This window comes from Notolepis coatsorum (assembly GCF_963971535.1).
Source record: "Notolepis coatsorum genome assembly, chromosome: 6".
Lineage (NCBI taxonomy): Eukaryota > Metazoa > Chordata > Actinopteri > Aulopiformes > Paralepididae > Notolepis > Notolepis coatsorum.
Window position 1 is genome coordinate 179,647,725 of NC_140170.1, and position 16,867 is coordinate 179,664,591.

General features: G+C 42.3%; 6 protein-coding genes across 6 annotated transcripts; 4 read left to right on the plus strand and 2 right to left on the minus strand.

Moving 5' to 3' along the window:
* Window positions 1-277: 277 nt before the first annotated feature.
* Window positions 278-871, minus strand: LOC311229816 (histone H1-like; the record flags this gene model as incomplete). Its single annotated transcript, XM_084315890.1, has 1 exon — window positions 278-871. One exon carries the CDS (start codon window positions 869-871, stop codon window positions 278-280), a length of 594 nt encoding a protein of 197 aa, XP_084172016.1.
* Window positions 872-3,261: 2,390 nt separating this feature from the next.
* Window positions 3,262-3,636, plus strand: LOC311231047 (histone H2B-like; the record flags this gene model as incomplete). The annotated part of the gene is made up of 1 exon (XM_084317517.1): window positions 3,262-3,636. The coding sequence occupies one exon, from the start codon at window positions 3,262-3,264 to the stop codon at window positions 3,634-3,636; it is 375 nt and encodes a 124-aa protein (XP_084173643.1).
* Window positions 3,637-5,758: 2,122 nt separating this feature from the next.
* On the plus strand, window positions 5,759-6,070 carry LOC311231056 (histone H4; the record flags this gene model as incomplete). Its single annotated transcript, XM_084317526.1, has 1 exon — window positions 5,759-6,070. The coding sequence occupies one exon, from the start codon at window positions 5,759-5,761 to the stop codon at window positions 6,068-6,070; it is 312 nt and encodes a 103-aa protein (XP_084173652.1).
* Window positions 6,071-9,642: 3,572 nt separating this feature from the next.
* LOC311229817 (histone H1-like) lies at window positions 9,643-10,248 on the plus strand (the record flags this gene model as incomplete). The annotated part of the gene is made up of 1 exon (XM_084315891.1): window positions 9,643-10,248. The coding sequence occupies one exon, from the start codon at window positions 9,643-9,645 to the stop codon at window positions 10,246-10,248; it is 606 nt and encodes a 201-aa protein (XP_084172017.1).
* A 2,667-nt stretch (window positions 10,249-12,915) lies between these two features.
* Window positions 12,916-13,326, minus strand: LOC311231018 (histone H3.2; the record flags this gene model as incomplete). Its single annotated transcript, XM_084317487.1, has 1 exon — window positions 12,916-13,326. One exon carries the CDS (start codon window positions 13,324-13,326, stop codon window positions 12,916-12,918), a length of 411 nt encoding a protein of 136 aa, XP_084173613.1.
* Window positions 13,327-13,659: 333 nt separating this feature from the next.
* On the plus strand, window positions 13,660-14,052 carry LOC311229818 (histone H2A-like; the record flags this gene model as incomplete). The annotated part of the gene is made up of 1 exon (XM_084315892.1): window positions 13,660-14,052. One exon carries the CDS (start codon window positions 13,660-13,662, stop codon window positions 14,050-14,052), a length of 393 nt encoding a protein of 130 aa, XP_084172018.1.
* Window positions 14,053-16,867: the final 2,815 nt, after the last annotated feature.

Sequence of the window (16,867 nt, forward strand, 5' to 3'; positions counted from 1 at the left end):
TTCCACATAAAGGGCTCAACTCGTTGCAGTAAAGTATCTGCGTTAGGACCCACTAATCAAAAGCGGACTTAATAACAATCAACATTCTCCAATTGAGAACCTATATCTGAGGTAACTCGTGGAAATCAACCATCCCATAAGTAATACTAAGTTATATACTTCGATAAGCCCCCTTCACTTCCACACACTAGAGTACAATAATTGCTTTTCATGGAAGTGGTGGGTGGCTCTTAAAAGAGCCTTTTGTTGTATTAAAGACAACGTTCTGTTCAAACGCTTATCTCTTTTTGGGAGCTCCTCTCTTAGCCGTTATTGGCTTGGCAGCCTTCTTAGCTGGGGCCTTCTTGGGCGCAGCAGGCTTTTTCACCTTTTTTGGGCTCTTGGCTGCTACCTTCTTGGGACTCTTGGCTGCTACCTTCTTGGGACTCTTGGCTGCTACCTTCTTGACTTTCTTGGGAGACTTCTTGGCGGCAGCAGGCTTCTTCGTTGCCGCCTTCGTGGGCTTTTTGGCCACGACAGGTTTCTTGGCTTTCGGAGCAGCTTTCTTTGCTGGCTTTTTGGCTTTAACCTCAGCCTTGTTGATCTTGAAAGAGCCGGAGGCTCCGGTACCCTTGACCTGGACCAGGGTTCCTTTTGTCACCAGACTCTTGACAGCGGTCTTAACGCGGGCCTTGTTCTTGTCCACGTCATAGCCACCGGCAGCCAGAGCCTTCTTTACGGCAGCCAGAGACACACCGCTCCTCTCTTTAGAAGCAGACACTGCCTCGACGACCAGGTCACTGACGCTGGGACCTGCCTTCTTGGGTTTGGGAGCTGCCTTCTTCTTAACGGCCTTAGCCGGAGCAGCGGGAGCTGGAGCGACTTCTGCCATCTTCTCTCGTTCGGTCTCAGATTCAACACAACTAGAATTATGATATTGAAGCTCAGTCAGAGGGCTGGTCTTAAACACTACATGAGAGCCATATAGACTCAACCCACCCAGTCCTCTTCTGTGCTACCAAAATGCTCTGCCGCTTGTGTTTTCTCCTCGCCAAAAAAGAGCTCTAATACACAACTATGAATATTGCAGGAATTTAACGCCAAATGGGTCAGCAAGCAGAAATATGTGCCATCAGAATCAAACCATTTGGAGACCCCTGGTGTGTTTGTGGACGCTTCACACCACCAATTTGCGCCTTCACCATGGTGCGCAGCTATACCTTTCTCTGTTATTTATGTCTCACAATTCTTTAGATTGCATTATAATCCGACATAATCTCGTTTTCCAGCGAGCCGAGCTACCTGACTAGAGACTGGGAGCAAGATTAGTAATCTGGGGTGAGGCGTTTTGTTTTAAATTGATGCTTTTCCGGTGTTGGTAAACACACTGTTGCTGGTGGCCTGTAGCGTGGGTCACCTCGACTTCGTATGAGGGATGATCACCACCATAGATTAGAGGAAGGTTTCACGTGGCCTATATTAATTACAGCTAACATTTAATTAATGTTGCAAAACATTTCATAACTCACACAAGAAGCGTAGCTACATTTTCCTTTGGGGGGGGGGGGGGGCTAGTTTGTTGTGTACTTTAGACTGCTGCATGCTTGTTGACAATACATGCTTTTTGAGCATTGCTGATCTGCTGTGTTTCTGATTCAAGTCTGCTACACTAAACACTTAGCACAATAAATAATAACTGCATTGGTCTATTTAAAGTATATTTCAATAGTTTAAATAGACATAGTAGATTCATAATGAATCATCATATCACCAAACATAAACGCACCACATCAACATGTTCTGCATTTCCACAAAAGAGGCCTTGCACGGAATGTTTGTGTAGTAAAGGCAATGGAATGGTTGCTATGTATAAATTATATGTATAGATGATCATATCAACACATAGTGTTGTGTCTTATTACTGAATGTTATAAAGAAGTCACAACGGAACAGTAATATCATGCTTTTCAGAAGTGTTTTACCAACTACCACTGCACACAAATTAGGCATTTTCTTTTGAAAGTGGTTACCAACGGTTACAGGCAGCCATACTGGAAGAAACAGAACAACACAAACATTACAGTTTGTGTTTAGCCTATAGGTCAGATATACAGGCCTCTATTGTTAGGGCTCAACTCATCGTGAAGTAAAGTATCTTAGAATGTGGTGCAGTAGGCTGCCAGCTACATTTTTGATACATTCAGAAGAAATAGCGCAAGGAAGGAATGAAACATACTATGTTGTCAGAGTCATACTTGTATTATTATCTTGTACCACAGTGAGGTACAGATACATGTAGCTCATGGTGAGACCATGCCGGTCTGTGCCATCTGTTTATGATCAGTAATAACCCAAACAAGAGGAAACCTGCTCATGGAGACGACTCAGCACCATCAGAAAACATCTCTCACCTTATAAATGTATACTGGCATTTCCATGATTAAAAGTTGTAACAGTAAAGTGCAATAGGAATCGATAAAGTGATTAAACTGGAGTATATCAGATGTATATGTGTTACAGGTATACTATAAAGACACTATGTATTAAGTCATACTGATGAGTGGTATAACTATAGTAGAGTATAGGTAAGGGATATGGTACACACATAACTGACTAGAAGTTTGCCCAATTTGAAGTACTTCATGTATAAGAATGACTCACTTTCTCCATTGGTATTGCCCCAAACTACAGCTATGAAATTCTAACAGAACTACAAAACAGGAATGGAGTTCTGGACTAAATCATTCATTCAAAAGAATGCAGCAATGCTGCCTGAAGCTGTTTTTCTAGATATAAGGTTGATATTGAAACTAGCTGTAGTTTGTGTATACATTTTTTGGAATTCCATATAGAATATTTATGTGGAGAAAAGTTTTGCTTCTACCATAATTGCCTTGTTTGGCTCCTTATATCCTGTTTATTTTTTGGGGGGGATGTATATCCTGGTTCCACATGGAATTAAGAAACTATTTCAATAAGAAGTACTTTAAATTGAGGACTTTTAACAGAGTACTATTCTATTAGTGGTTTGTACTTTTGCTCAATACTTTTCACAGCACTGCCAAATAATAAACCAAAATATTGTCAATGTGTACACTTTCTTATAATTTCCCTTTTAACCATGCTGAGAGAAATGCATGTTCTATTAGCTTTACGCACGTACGCCCGACCAATCGTATCGTAGAAGCCACGCAGCACTATTTGCATCAACCTGCTATAACCTGCAATAAGGCTGGAAACCATAAGCGACCGTCACCATTCGATTCTGATAAGTCGTCGAACATGCCTGAACCAGCCAAGCCAGCGCCCAAGAAGGGCTCCAAGAAAGCCGTCACCAAGACCGCTGCCAAGGGAGGCAAGAAGCGCAGAAAGTCCAGGAAGGAGAGTTATGCCATCTACATTTACAAAGTCCTGAAGCAGGTTCATCCCGACACCGGCGTTTCCTCCAAGGCCATGGGGATCATGAACTCCTTCGTTAACGACATCTTCGAGCGCATCGCTGGAGAAGCCTCGCGCCTGGCTCTCTACAACAAGCGTCGCACCATCACCTCCAGGGAGATCCAGACCGCTGTGCGTCTGCTGCTGCCCGGTGAGCTGGCGAAGCACGCTGTGTCTGAGGGAACCAAGGCTGTGACCAAGTACACTAGCTCCAAGTAAACTACCCTGTTCACTGAAGATTAACCCAAAGGCTCTTTTAAGAGCCACCCACTCTGTCCTGAGAGAGTTATTCCTATTATCATGATGATCGCGCTGTTCATCAAAGTGGTTGAGTGCCGGGTAGCGGGTATTGCAAAATGTCCTACATTTTATTTGCACAGTTTTATGGTAGGAGTGTCTGTCGGGAGATGACATTTTATATATTTAATTATTGAATAATAAATTACTTACAACTGTAATCATAGTTTGGATGGCTATTAAGTTGCAAATTATATTTACTAGTCAAAATCCTGTGATTTTAGGTTGTTGACAAGTAGCTAGATTGGATAGACTTCTAGCTTGTACATCACGTTTATACTGTAAAATAATATATCACCTGCCTTATTAGAACCCTGATCAATAATACATTATTGGTCTTTATAATGCACATGGATACTGTTTAGTTTAGCATTTTCAAAGTGGAAATGCTATTCCAAAAATAATACATTCCAGGCTCATATATAATTATAATGAAACAGATTAACTAACTACCCCATAGCCAAACACACATCCTATGATATGATTTCCAACAGACGTGCAAATAATATTCATTATTTGATCATAATGAGCTGTATATTTCTGTACAATTTACAACCTTGTATGTTAAATACATTATTACAATAATAACAGTAACCTTTTATAACGTTATTGTTGACATCTGACATCATCAAACTCCAGCAATCAGAAGTCTAAAATCTGACTTCATAAGTAACCCTCAGCAATACTGATCTTCTCCGGTCCCTTCTCCCTCCATGTTTAGCAGGATACACAGCCTCCACATCTGGCTGAAAGGTTACTCTGCTCATCAGGCATCCCCTGTGGTTTGGACTTCAACACATTCACTGATACACCACACCATGCTCAATAGTTGCTTTTATGTTTCACAAGGTGCTCTGAATCTGCCCTTAATAACCATTAATAACATGGTATAGTCTATTTTAAAACCATGATATCAATGGTACAGTATAGTGTTGGGTCTTTATTCCTCTTTTACTTACTTTTTATTTTACTGCTTGAAGCACATTCTCAGGGGCTCGTAAAGAACCAAGCATTTCACTGTAATGTACATGCACTTTATACATGGCAAATAAAAGCAAACTTGAAACTTGAACTACTTGTACTAGGCACTGTGAATCTAAATGGAGCTATTTCAGCACCATGGACAGTACCAGACCACACTGACCAACCATTTTGGAAACCGGGAAAGCAATTGCAGACCAACCAAAATGGACCCCAGACAAGAATCTGGGGCAAACTAATGGGATAGATAAATTGAATAAGTGCAACCATGTGAACCCAGCTGCCACGAGGAACTCATGAACCAGACATGTCTTAGAATTTACACCCCTGTAAATGTCCTAACCCAACCCTCTCCAATGTACAGTAATTTACCTAGTATGGTTTTGTCAATATTCCAATGTACAGTTTTGCTTGTTTGTAGTGTTCCCCCAACCCCCTCCAATGTAAATTACCTAGTATGGTTGTCAATATCCCAATGTACAGTTTTGCTTGTACAGTTGTACAGTGCCCCCCCCCCCCCAACCCCTCCCTACCCAATCCCCCCCACACAACCCCACCCAACCCCCTCCAATGTACAGTTTTTACGTCAAATGTATATACTCCCTTTTCTGGACTCTTTTTGTATCACAAACAGTACTGTATTTGCAAATCTGGTATGTCATAAATGTATAGATGTAGCAGTACTGTCTATCTGTATGTCATGTATGTCATATATGTCCTGATGAACTGAAAATGGGGGACCCTGATGTAAACAAGACGAAAGTCTTTCTCTGGTCTGCATCCCCTTAACAATTGTGTGTATTGAGCTGTACTGTATTGTACCCATTCTGCAATCTGTTTATAAAGTTTTCAATCAATCAATCAATCAATCACGTGACACCAGTTCTATGGTCAAAAGTGTGTGAGGAGGAGGGTTATTATGGGCTGCAGCTTTTGGCCACGCCCAGCATGACGCGGTATCTCAGTCTTCTTTTACGTCCTCAGAGAGTATTTATATTCAGAGGGCTTTGCCTTTGTTCGTCAATACTTCTTTTCATTTGTTTTGAACTCATCCTAGAAGAAAATGTCTGGTCGTGGAAAGGGAGGAAAGGGACTCGGAAAAGGAGGCGCCAAGCGTCACCGTAAAGTTCTCCGTGACAACATCCAGGGAATCACCAAACCCGCGATTCGTCGCCTGGCGCGCCGCGGTGGAGTGAAGCGCATCTCTGGTCTGATCTACGAGGAGACTCGTGGTGTGCTGAAGGTCTTCCTGGAGAACGTGATCCGTGACGCCGTCACCTACACCGAACACGCCAAGAGGAAGACCGTCACAGCCATGGATGTGGTCTATGCTCTGAAGAGACAGGGACGCACTCTGTACGGCTTCGGCGGCTAATCGTATATTCAATCCAAACTATCCCAAGACCCAAAGGCTCTTTTCAGAGCCACACACATCTTACTAGAATTGAGTCGATTCCATGTTGCGTCTCAGAATAACATTCACCCTTAGCTGCTAGATATGTACGCCTCCTAGTCGCTCTGGACGATTCTATATTGTGCAGTATATATATTATGACTTGTACAGGACGTGAAAATTGCATACAGGTCATTAAGAATGTCTTAAGCCTGAGAAGAGAAGTAGCCTAGTTATGAGGGGTGGCTATTTGATCTGAACATATAGATGCATTTAAGATACTAGCTCTTTTGACACTGGTCTGAGCAATACTGTAAATGGACACTACTGAACTGGATCTCAAATTCAAGTTAAAGTTATTTTTGTCAAATACAGTGTTACACCACAATACAGGGGCATTGCAGCTAATGACATAATTGTGTTTCGAGCTCAGACCCAACAATGCATAAAAGAATGGTAACAATGGGTAAGATAACATAAAATCAGATTAAATAAAATAGTAAATTATTTACAGAAAGTGTCTTGCATATAAGTGTATGTGCATAGTGCGTGTGTTCAATTCGTTTTTAAAAGGTGTGTCTGTTCAAGGATCTCATTAGAGGCCACGGGACTTTAGAAGCCTTCCTATGTGTTTATGTAAATTAATGAAGGTATTGATTCGACGGCAGGTCTATTTGCGACCTTGTAGTAATATACTGTATTATAGTCTTCTATCTAGTCAGATTTTACATGAAACACCACAGACGTATGTGGTGGAATTAATGATAAAAGAAAGCAAATATTTGACAGGAAGGTTGTAAACAGGATGGTTAAACAAGTATAACTGCCTTCTGTGATGAGACTGTAGGTGATGTTTAATTAAATGCAATGAGGCAAGGATCACAAATATAATATCAGAATTGTCACTGCTGTGCAGAATATGCAGTAATAGGAGCTTAATAAATAGAAGATACAGCGTATTTTCAGGGGTGGAAATAATGTATTTGCTGTACACAGCATTCAGTCTTTACACACCTGCAACTCGTCTACCTCTGTACCACTCTGTGTATAACTTTTACATCGCAGCATCCTCAAGTGAAATAGTTAATAAATGAAAACTTTATTTAACAGATTGCAGAATGGGTACAATACAGTACGGCTCAATACATACAATTGTTAAGGGGATGCAGACCAGAGAAAGACGTTTGTCTTGTTTACATCAGGGTCCCCCATTTTCAATTCATAGTGACATTTATGACATTACACAACATACATGACATTTATGGCATAGGGACATACATGACATACAGGTACATAGTACTGTTACATTTGTGACATATATGATATGCAAATATACAGTACTGTTACCCATAGATCCGGACAGTATATACATATCATGGGGAGGAGACTGTACATTAGGAGGGGGTGGGTGGGTGGGAGAGAAATATACATACGTGGGGAGGAGACTGTAGGAGGGGGTGGGAGAGAGATATACATACGGTGGGGAGGAGACTGTAGGAGGGGGTGGGAGAGAAATATACATACGGTGGGGAGGAGACTGTAGGAGGGGGTGGGAGAGAGATATACATACGGTGGGGAGATAATATATACGGAGGGGAGGAGACTGTCTATTAGGAGGGGGTGGGGGGGGTTTGGCCATTTACGGTGGCCAGTTTAGAATTGCAGCCTCCCGTACAGGGCTGTACACTGCGATGAGATGATCGCAAATTGCGCCCTAATTTGGTCCGTGTGAGTTTAAAATAATATCTGGGGGCAAGCTTGCGAGTGGTGATTTCACTCCTAAATTAATCCATACAAATTGGATACAAAAAATAGTAAAACATTAGCCTACAACCAGGGCTGTACAATGCGATACAATGTTGCGGTTGTAATTTCATTAGACATACCAGCGCAGACATTTAATAACATGCAATTTAATTGACACGAGCAATGAGCTATCGTTAGCAGCAGCTAACGATAGCTGCTAACCAAGGTATCCATTAGGGCTAAGCTAACTAGCGATAGCTGCTAACCAAGGTATCCATTAGGGCTAAGCTAACTAGCGATAGCTGCTAACCAAGGTATCCATTAGGGCTAAGCTAACTAACGATAGCTGCTAACCAAGGTATCCATTAGGGCTAAGCTAACTAGCGATAGCTGCTAACCCTGGAAAACGGTCAAAGCGGACTCCACAACACTAGTTCCATTTGTGAGGAAAGGGGGTGGGTTATATTGAAAACGCTTGACACGAACGAACGCTTAAAACGACTCAGCGCCGTTTCGCATCCCAAAAGGGGTGAGTGAGAACAGAAAAAAAGGCCCCTAAGCCATCCTAGGTAGTCAAAGTGGGCAGGGGTGAGGTGGGTTCTAGGAGTAAGGTCAAGTAGTAGTCTGACCAGTTTGTTTTGTGATATTTGTAATCTTGTTTTTAGCGCCTTTGAGGTGCTTTGGTACCGTGAGGTGCAAGCATAGTCGTAGTACCCTTGAATGAGTGCTCCTGTCAGAGTCTTCAGGGTATTCTTTTTTACCAGAGAGGACAATATAACATGTAGCAGACAGACTACCATACTTCACAACAGTGCAAAATACCCTTTGCAACAACCAACTGAGTCCTATCAATTGGAAACATATTGAAATGTAGTCATAATGTGAATGCGTAATTACGCGCAATGACTGCATTAGCACCGTTGGGATGACTATGGTCACAGCGTGACAAGTTTTATTCCCCCTGTTGCGCCAGCTGTTATTATTATGACTCGTATCGTATGCTTTATTACTAACTAACTTGTGCCTATTATTACTATTGACATGTAATTGAAACAGATTTTTTACATTGTTAACCATTCCGTCTGGGCTTTAATCGGCAGCACACAGCAGTTTGACAATAATAGGCGAGTCTCTCCCAAAAGGAAAGATACATTGTACCTTCCTTGTGTATTTTTTTTTTTTATCTTCATAAAAGTAACTGTAGATTTAATTCATCATGAGCTACATAAAGCCTTCCACAGAAGTGGTAATCTTCCACAGAAGACGAGGTAACACATATCATGCCGACGCCAGCAATGACTGTGTTTACCAGCACTGAGAAAGTACAAGTTTATAACCAAAAGCATGACACCAGATGCCTTGTTTTACTGCCAGTCCCTCACCAGGCAGCTCGACTCACCGGGGAACGAGTACTGACTGGATTATAATGACATTTAAACCATTTAAAAAGCAAAATACTGAGACAAGTTGCTGCTCACTGCACCATGTGACGACGGAAAGGAGAGCGTTGGAACGTGTCCAAACTAACCACGGCTCTCCAGATGGTTTTATTCTAATGGTACATGCTTGTGCTAACTGACCCATTAGATGTTAGATTTCAACTATGTTCCCACGTTTGTATTTTAGCCCGTTTTGGCGAGAAGAAAACACAAGTAGCAGAGCTTTTCAGCTGCAGAGTTGTAGACAGGGTGGGTTGAGTCTGCATGGCTCTCATGTAGTATTTAAGACCAGCCCCCTGTCCCAGCTCCACTACCAGTCAGCTCGGACTATTTGTTGCATTTCGTGTTGATCGACGATAGAAGAGAGCTATGGCAGAAGTCGCTCCAGCCGCTGCCGCTCCGGCTAAAGTCCCCAGGAAGAAAGCTGCCCCCAAGCCGAAGAAGGCATCAGGTCCCAGCGCCGCAGAACTCGTCCTCGAGGCGGTATCTGCCTCTAAAGAGAGGAGCGGCGTGTCCCTGGCTGCGGTAAAGAAGGCTCTGGCTTCCGGTGGCTACGACGTGGAGAAGAATAATTCACGTGTGAAGACCGCTGTGAAGAGCTTGGTGTTAAAGGGCACTCTTGTCCAGCTCAAGGGTACCGGTGCTTCCGGCTCCTTCAAAATCAACAAGGCTGAAGCCAAGAAGCCCGCCAAAAAAGCAGCTCCGAAAGCTAAGAAAGCGCCAGTGAAGAAACCTGCTGCGGCTAAGAAGGTTGTTGCTAAAAAGCCTGCCGCTAAGAAGTCTCCAAAGAAGGCAAAGAAGCCTGCAGTCAAAGCCAAGAGCCCCAAGAAGGTGGCAGCTAAGAGCCCCAAGAAGGTGGCAGCCAAGAGCCCCAATAAGGCAGTGAAGAAGCCCGCAGCCAAGAAAGCCCCCGCGAAGAAGGCTGCCAAGCCCAAAGCAGCGAAGCCCACGAGGACAGCAGGCAAGAGGAAGTGAAGATCTTAAGCTTTACTGTCTAAAACACACAAAAGGCTCTTTTTAGAGCCAACCACTACTATCCCTGAAATGGCACATCCCCTCGTATAAATGCATTGTTTAATAGTGGATACAAGCAAATCTACTAAGTCACATGTTTGTGTCCTGGATAAATTGCAGCAGCACCAGTTAAGTAGAGCTGAGTGTTCAGTTACTGCATCATTTGATTCATATTCTGGAAGATGAGTCGATTCCAGTCCAGAAGAATAAAACATAATTTAGATACACTTAAATCTAAATCGATGCGATTTAACATTGAATGTAATTATGTTCCTGTTATTAATATCAGTCTAGAAGATACTGCTATACATACCAGAACATATTAATTAAGAAGCATTTAACCTAAATACAATCTGATGTATTGTGCACACAATGAATGACACCTTGTTTTATATGGACTGCTGCCTTTATTTGCATTGAGCAGTAATTAACACAAGGATGCAAATTTACTCCCAATAACTCAAACTAAATGAATGTGTGCAAAACAGTTTTAGGACGTTAGTGAGTTAATGTGCAAAATACCATTCTTCGTTTCCCCTTTAAAGTTCCATCCTTGTTTATACAACAACTACAGCTAGTTTCAATGTCAATGTTATATCTAGAAAAGCATCTTTTAACAGGCAGCATTGCTGCATTATTTTGAATAACTGATTTAGTCCAGAACTCTATTGCTGTCCTGTAGTTATGTTAGAATTTCATAGCTGTAGTTTGGACAATAATAATGGAGAAAGTAAAACACATGATCATAATATTAATTATGATATATACTGTACCTCATAATGGGCTAGCTTCTAGTCAGTTAAATTACAGTGAAATTAACGCTAATTTTGCTGGGGTACCACCTGGAACCCTCTCAAAGACGCCTGACTGTCTTTTTTTAAGATTAAAATGTATTGTCATCGTACATGGCAAGTACAGTACAACAAAAATAACTTCAGTGCAAATACAAAAGTAAAGTGCAAAATACAATGTATAAGTGATTAAACTGGAGTACGTGTATAAATTAGTATTAGTGCTAATCAGACACATAATACAATTTTGGTTTCAATATCAATCTTCTATCTAGAAAAGCAGGTTTTAACAGGAAGCATTGCTGCATTATTTTTTAATGACTGTGATTTAGTCCAGAACTCCATTGCTGTCTTGTAGTTCTGTTAGAATTCCATAGCTGTAGTTTGGGGCAATAACAATGGAGACAGAGTCATACTTATATACATAAGGTACTTCATATTGGCTAACTTCTAGTCAGTTAAATGAATAGTTAATATCCTATACTCTAGGATATGTCATCCATACTGTTCAAACTCTGAACTCTGTTTCCTACTGCCTTACACTGTAATCACCAACCACAAACTATATTCTACACATGTAACTCTTGTGTGATAGCATGTACAATAATGCTGCATACACTGCATGCATAGTATATATATCCACTTCTGTCTGAATACACCTGCATATCATCTTTTTATATACCTTTATATATATATATATATCTTTACCTTGCACTGGTCAGTATGACTTACTACCATAGTGTCTTTTCTACCTGTAACACTCATCTGATCAGCACTAGTCATTTATATATATACTCCAGTTTAATCCTATTGCACTTTATTGTTACATTTGTACTCTAGTTAGGCACCAATTTGTTTCCGTTGTACTATACTTGTGCTGTATAATGACAATTAATTTTAAACTAATCTGATCTAAAATAGATTTTGGCTGGAACGCTCTCAACGTCGAATGTAAATGTTGCTATTTCAGCACCATGGACAGTACCGGACCACACTGACGAAGCCATTTTGGAAATGGGGAAAGCATGCAGGCTCAACCAAAATGAACTCCAGACAAGGCTCCCGAGCAAACAATGATAATCCGGATTGTATTTATTTTTAACCATATAGGTCATATTTATTACTAGTCAGCAGATGAACTAATGGATCAGAGAAAACTGAATATGAATGTATGACTTCAATATTACGTTTTGCAGTCAAGTTATGAATAAAACAATTCGGGAGTACAGTTGAGTAAAACATCAAACATTAATGTATCTTATGTTTTTCTCTTAAAGAAAAAAAACATATCTTCCAACATATTTAAATTTTGTCTCTAAAGTATATTTAGTTTTTAAGAATTGTAAGGGATAGGCAAATATAAGCATGTGCTTCAGCCAATTCCTTTTTTCAGTCATTGAGTTTGGATTTTGTGTGAGCTTGCTTTGAATATGTACATTTGTCATTTTTTTTTTCCTTTTGAGAGTCCACACATGTGTTTTTTATTAGTCTGTAGACAAGGACTGAAAATAAACAATTAATCATAATTCTGGTTACTTGGTATTGATTATATGATGAATTGAAAATGGGGGACCCTGATGTAAACTAGACGAAAGTCTTTTTCTGGTCTGCATCCCCTTAACAATTGTATGTATTGAGCTGTACTGTACCCATTCTGCAATCCGTTAAACTTTTCAATCAATCAGCTACGATGGCCATCAAACGAACGTATTACACATCACCAACTTCATCCACGTGGACTCAGAACATAGTTAAAATGAGGAAACTGGGCTCATTCATGATTATTGAGGTGGCTCTTAAAAGAGCCTTTATGGGGACAACTAGTCAACAGGTCGATTTAAGCTCGCTCTCCACGGATGCGGCGGGCCAGCTGGATGTCTTTGGGCATGATGGTCACCCTCTTGGCGTGGATGGCGCACAGGTTGGTGTCCTCAAACAGACCGACCAGATAAGCCTCACTGGCCTCCTGAAGAGCCATGACAGCAGAGCTCTGGAAGCGCAGGTCAGTCTTGAAGTCCTGGGCGATTTCTCTGACCAGGCGCTGGAAAGGCAACTTGCGGATCAACAACTCGGTGGACTTCTGGTAACGACGGATCTCTCTCAGCGCCACGGTACCGGGCCTGTAACGATGAGGTTTCTTCACGCCGCCGGTAGCAGGTGCGCTCTTACGGGCAGCCTTGGTGGCGAGCTGCTTCCTTGGGGCTTTGCCACCGGTGGACTTACGAGCGGTCTGCTTAGTTCTGGCCATTATGAGAAACTATGTTTCAGTCTCCACTTCAACAAGAATAATACGCTGCTGTGTCGAAACTCTGGCCTTATATTACTAACGCGGAGGCGCAGTAGTTTCTGATTGGTCTCCTCTCTGTGAGCTCGTTACTCCGCCTACACCTCACAGGGTTATTGGAGGACTTCACGGAGATACAACTGGGAACGACGTTATTGGAGGACTGGTCTTTTGGAAAAACCGCCAAGAAAACGTCTTTCCTGATTGGGTGAGAAAACACAAGCCCGAAAATAAAACGCGACTCTCCAACTCGCTGCATTCATTGTCTAACTCGTTTAGCTAAAGAGAATTATAAACATGTCTGGAAGAGGAAAGACTGGAGGAAAGGCCAGAGTTAAGTCCAAGACTCGCTCCTCTCGTGCCGGGCTTCAGTTCCCAGTGGGTCGTGTCCACAGACTGCTGCGTAAAGGCAACTATGCTCATCGTGTTGGAGCCGGTGCCCCGGTTTATCTGGCCGCTGTGCTCGAGTATCTGACCGCTGAGATCCTGGAGTTGGCTGGAAACGCTGCCCGTGACAACAAGAAGAGTCGTATCATCCCCCGCCATCTGCAGCTGGCCGTGCGTAACGACGAGGAGCTCAACAGACTGCTGGGAGGAGTGACCATCGCTCAGGGTGGTGTGCTGCCCAACATCCAGGCTGTCCTGCTCCCAAAGAAGACCGAGAAGGCTGCTAAGCCTGCCAAGAAGTAAATTATTTAGCCTCTTCGACAAACCCCACAAAGGCTCTTTTCAGAGCCACCCACCTCTTCTTGAAAATGCAATATTTCCGTTTGTCAAAATACAATTTGTTTGTGTAACTTACGTTGTCTCGCTACCTCGGACATAAATGTAAGACTATAAACACGTAATGCATAACATTTGACCGTGTTCACTAATGGGTACACGTGTACAGTGCTGTTTAGAAGTAATGTTTAATGTGTTGTCTGTCTGCAGTGTTTTTTTTCCCCTGTTTTGAAGTCTTAACGATATAATGTAAAATTATAAATTGCATGTCATAGCGGTCAAGTGATGATTCATTTGAACTGAGAAACATAAATAGTAAGGGTTCTATATACAGATTACAGCATGCACGAACATAAATTGACATAATGACAGCAATTTGTATTTCCACAATTGTTGGGGCTCAACTCGTAAACTGTCTGAAGCGGTGCGACTCGTTCAGACCATTTTCTTTACCTGCCAATGTTGCTGGTCTGGATCACTAATCACATAATAAATAAATGGGTAGAACTACAAGTCGTGTTTTGTAGCCGTGCCTGTTTCATATAAATAGTGGGGGTCCATAAAAGAGCCTTTTGTATAATATAATGGTTGTGTAGATATTTAATGTGAGGTAGTGGGAAACATAATTATGTGCCAACATATGATCCAAACCAGTCTGAATAAATAAAATTACAATAATGTGCTGTGTGTCCACTAATGGGCCATCACCCGTAGTCATTCCAATAGTGTCATAGCGGTCATTTACGCACAGACATAAATGCACCATAATGATGGCAATTTATGTATTTCCACAATAAAGGGCTAAACTCGTTGCGGTAAAGTATCTGCGTTAGTAGGACCTAATAATCAAACCGGACTTAATATCAACATTCTCCAATTAAGAACCTATATCTGATCTATATTTTATAGTTTTTTGTGGTATATTCTCCATATATAATATATAAAGTTGCGTTTGCTTTGTTGCCGTGCTGGAAGTAACTCGTGGAAATCAACCATCCCATAAGTAATACTAAGTTGTATACTTCGATAAGCCGCCTTCACTTCCACACACGAGAGTACAATATTGCTTTTCATGAAAGTGGTGGGTGGCTCTTAAAAGAGCCTTTTGTTGAATTAAAGACAACGTTCTGTTTAAACGCTTATCTCTTCTTGGGAGCTCCTCTCTTAGCTGCTATTGGCTTGGCAGCCTTCTTAGCTGGGGCCTTCTTGGGCGCAGCAGGCTTTGTCACCTTCTTGGGACTCTTGGCCACTACCTTCTTGGGACTCTTGGCCGCTACCTTCTTGGGGCTCTTGGCCGCTACCTTCTTGGGGCTCTTGGCCGCTACCTTCTTGGGGCTCTTGGCCGCTACCTTCTTGACTTTCTTGGGAGACTTCTTGGCGGCAGCAGGCTTCTTCGTTGCTGCCTTCGCGGGCTTTTTGGCCACGACAGGTTTCTTGGCTGCTGGCTTCTTGGCTTTCGGAGCGACTTTCTTTGCGGGCTTTTTGGCTTTAACCTCAGCCTTGTTGATCTTGAAAGAGCCGGAGGCTCCGGTACCCTTGACCTGGACCAGGGTTCCCTTCGTCACCAGACTCTTGACAGCGGTCTTAACGCGGGCCTTGTTCTTGTCCACGTCATAGCCGCCGGCAGCCAGAGCCTTCTTTACGGCAGCCAGAGACACACCGCTCCTCTCTTTAGAAGCAGACACTGCCTCGACGACCAGGTCACTGACGCTGGGACCTGCCTTCTTGGGTCTGGGAGCTGCCTTCTTCTTAGCGGCCTTAGCCGGAGCGGCGGGAGCTGGAGCTGGAGCTGGAGCGACTTCAGCCATCTTCTCTCGTTCTGCCTCAGATTCAACACAAGTAGAATTATGATATTGAAGCTCAGTCAGAGGGCTGGTCTTAAACACTACATGAGAGCCATGTAGACTCAACCCACCCTGTCCTCCTCTGTGCTGCCAAAATGCTCTGCCGCTTGTGTTTTCTCCTCGCCAAAAAAGAGCTCAAATACACAACTATGAATATTGCAGGAATTTAACGCCAAATGGGTCAGCAAGCAGAAATATGTGCCATCAGAATCAAACCATTTGGAGACCCCTGGTGTGTTTGTGGACGCTTCACACCACCAATTTGCGCCTTCACCATGGTGCGCAGCTATACCTTTCTCTGTTATTTATGTCTCACAATTCTTTAGATTGCATTATAATCCGACATAATCTCGTTTTCCAGCGAGCCGAGCTACCTGACTAGAGACTGGGAGCAAGATTAGTAATCTGGGGTGACGCGTTTTGTTTTAAATTGATGCTTTTCCGGTGTTGGTAAACACACTGTTGCTGGTGGCCTGTAGCGTGGGTCACCTCGACTTCGTATGAGGGATGATCACCACCTTAGATTAGAGGAAGGTTTCACGTGGCCTATATTAATTGCAGCTAACATTTAATTAATTAATGTTGCAAAACATTTCATAACTCACACAAGAAGCGTAGCTACATTTTCCTTTGGGGGGGGGGGCTAGTTTGTTGTGTACTTTAGACTGCTGCATGCTTGTTGACAATACATGCTTTTTGGGCATTGCTGATCTGCTGTGTTTCTGATTCAAGTCTGCTACACTAAACACTTAGCACAATAAATAATAACCTCATTGGTCTATTTAAAGTATATTTCAATAGTTTAAATAGACATAGTAGATTCATAATGAATCATCATATCACCAAACATAAACGCACCACATCAACATGTTCTGCATTTCCACAAAAGAGGCCTTGCACGGAATGTTTGTGTAGTAAAGGCAATGGAATGATTGCTA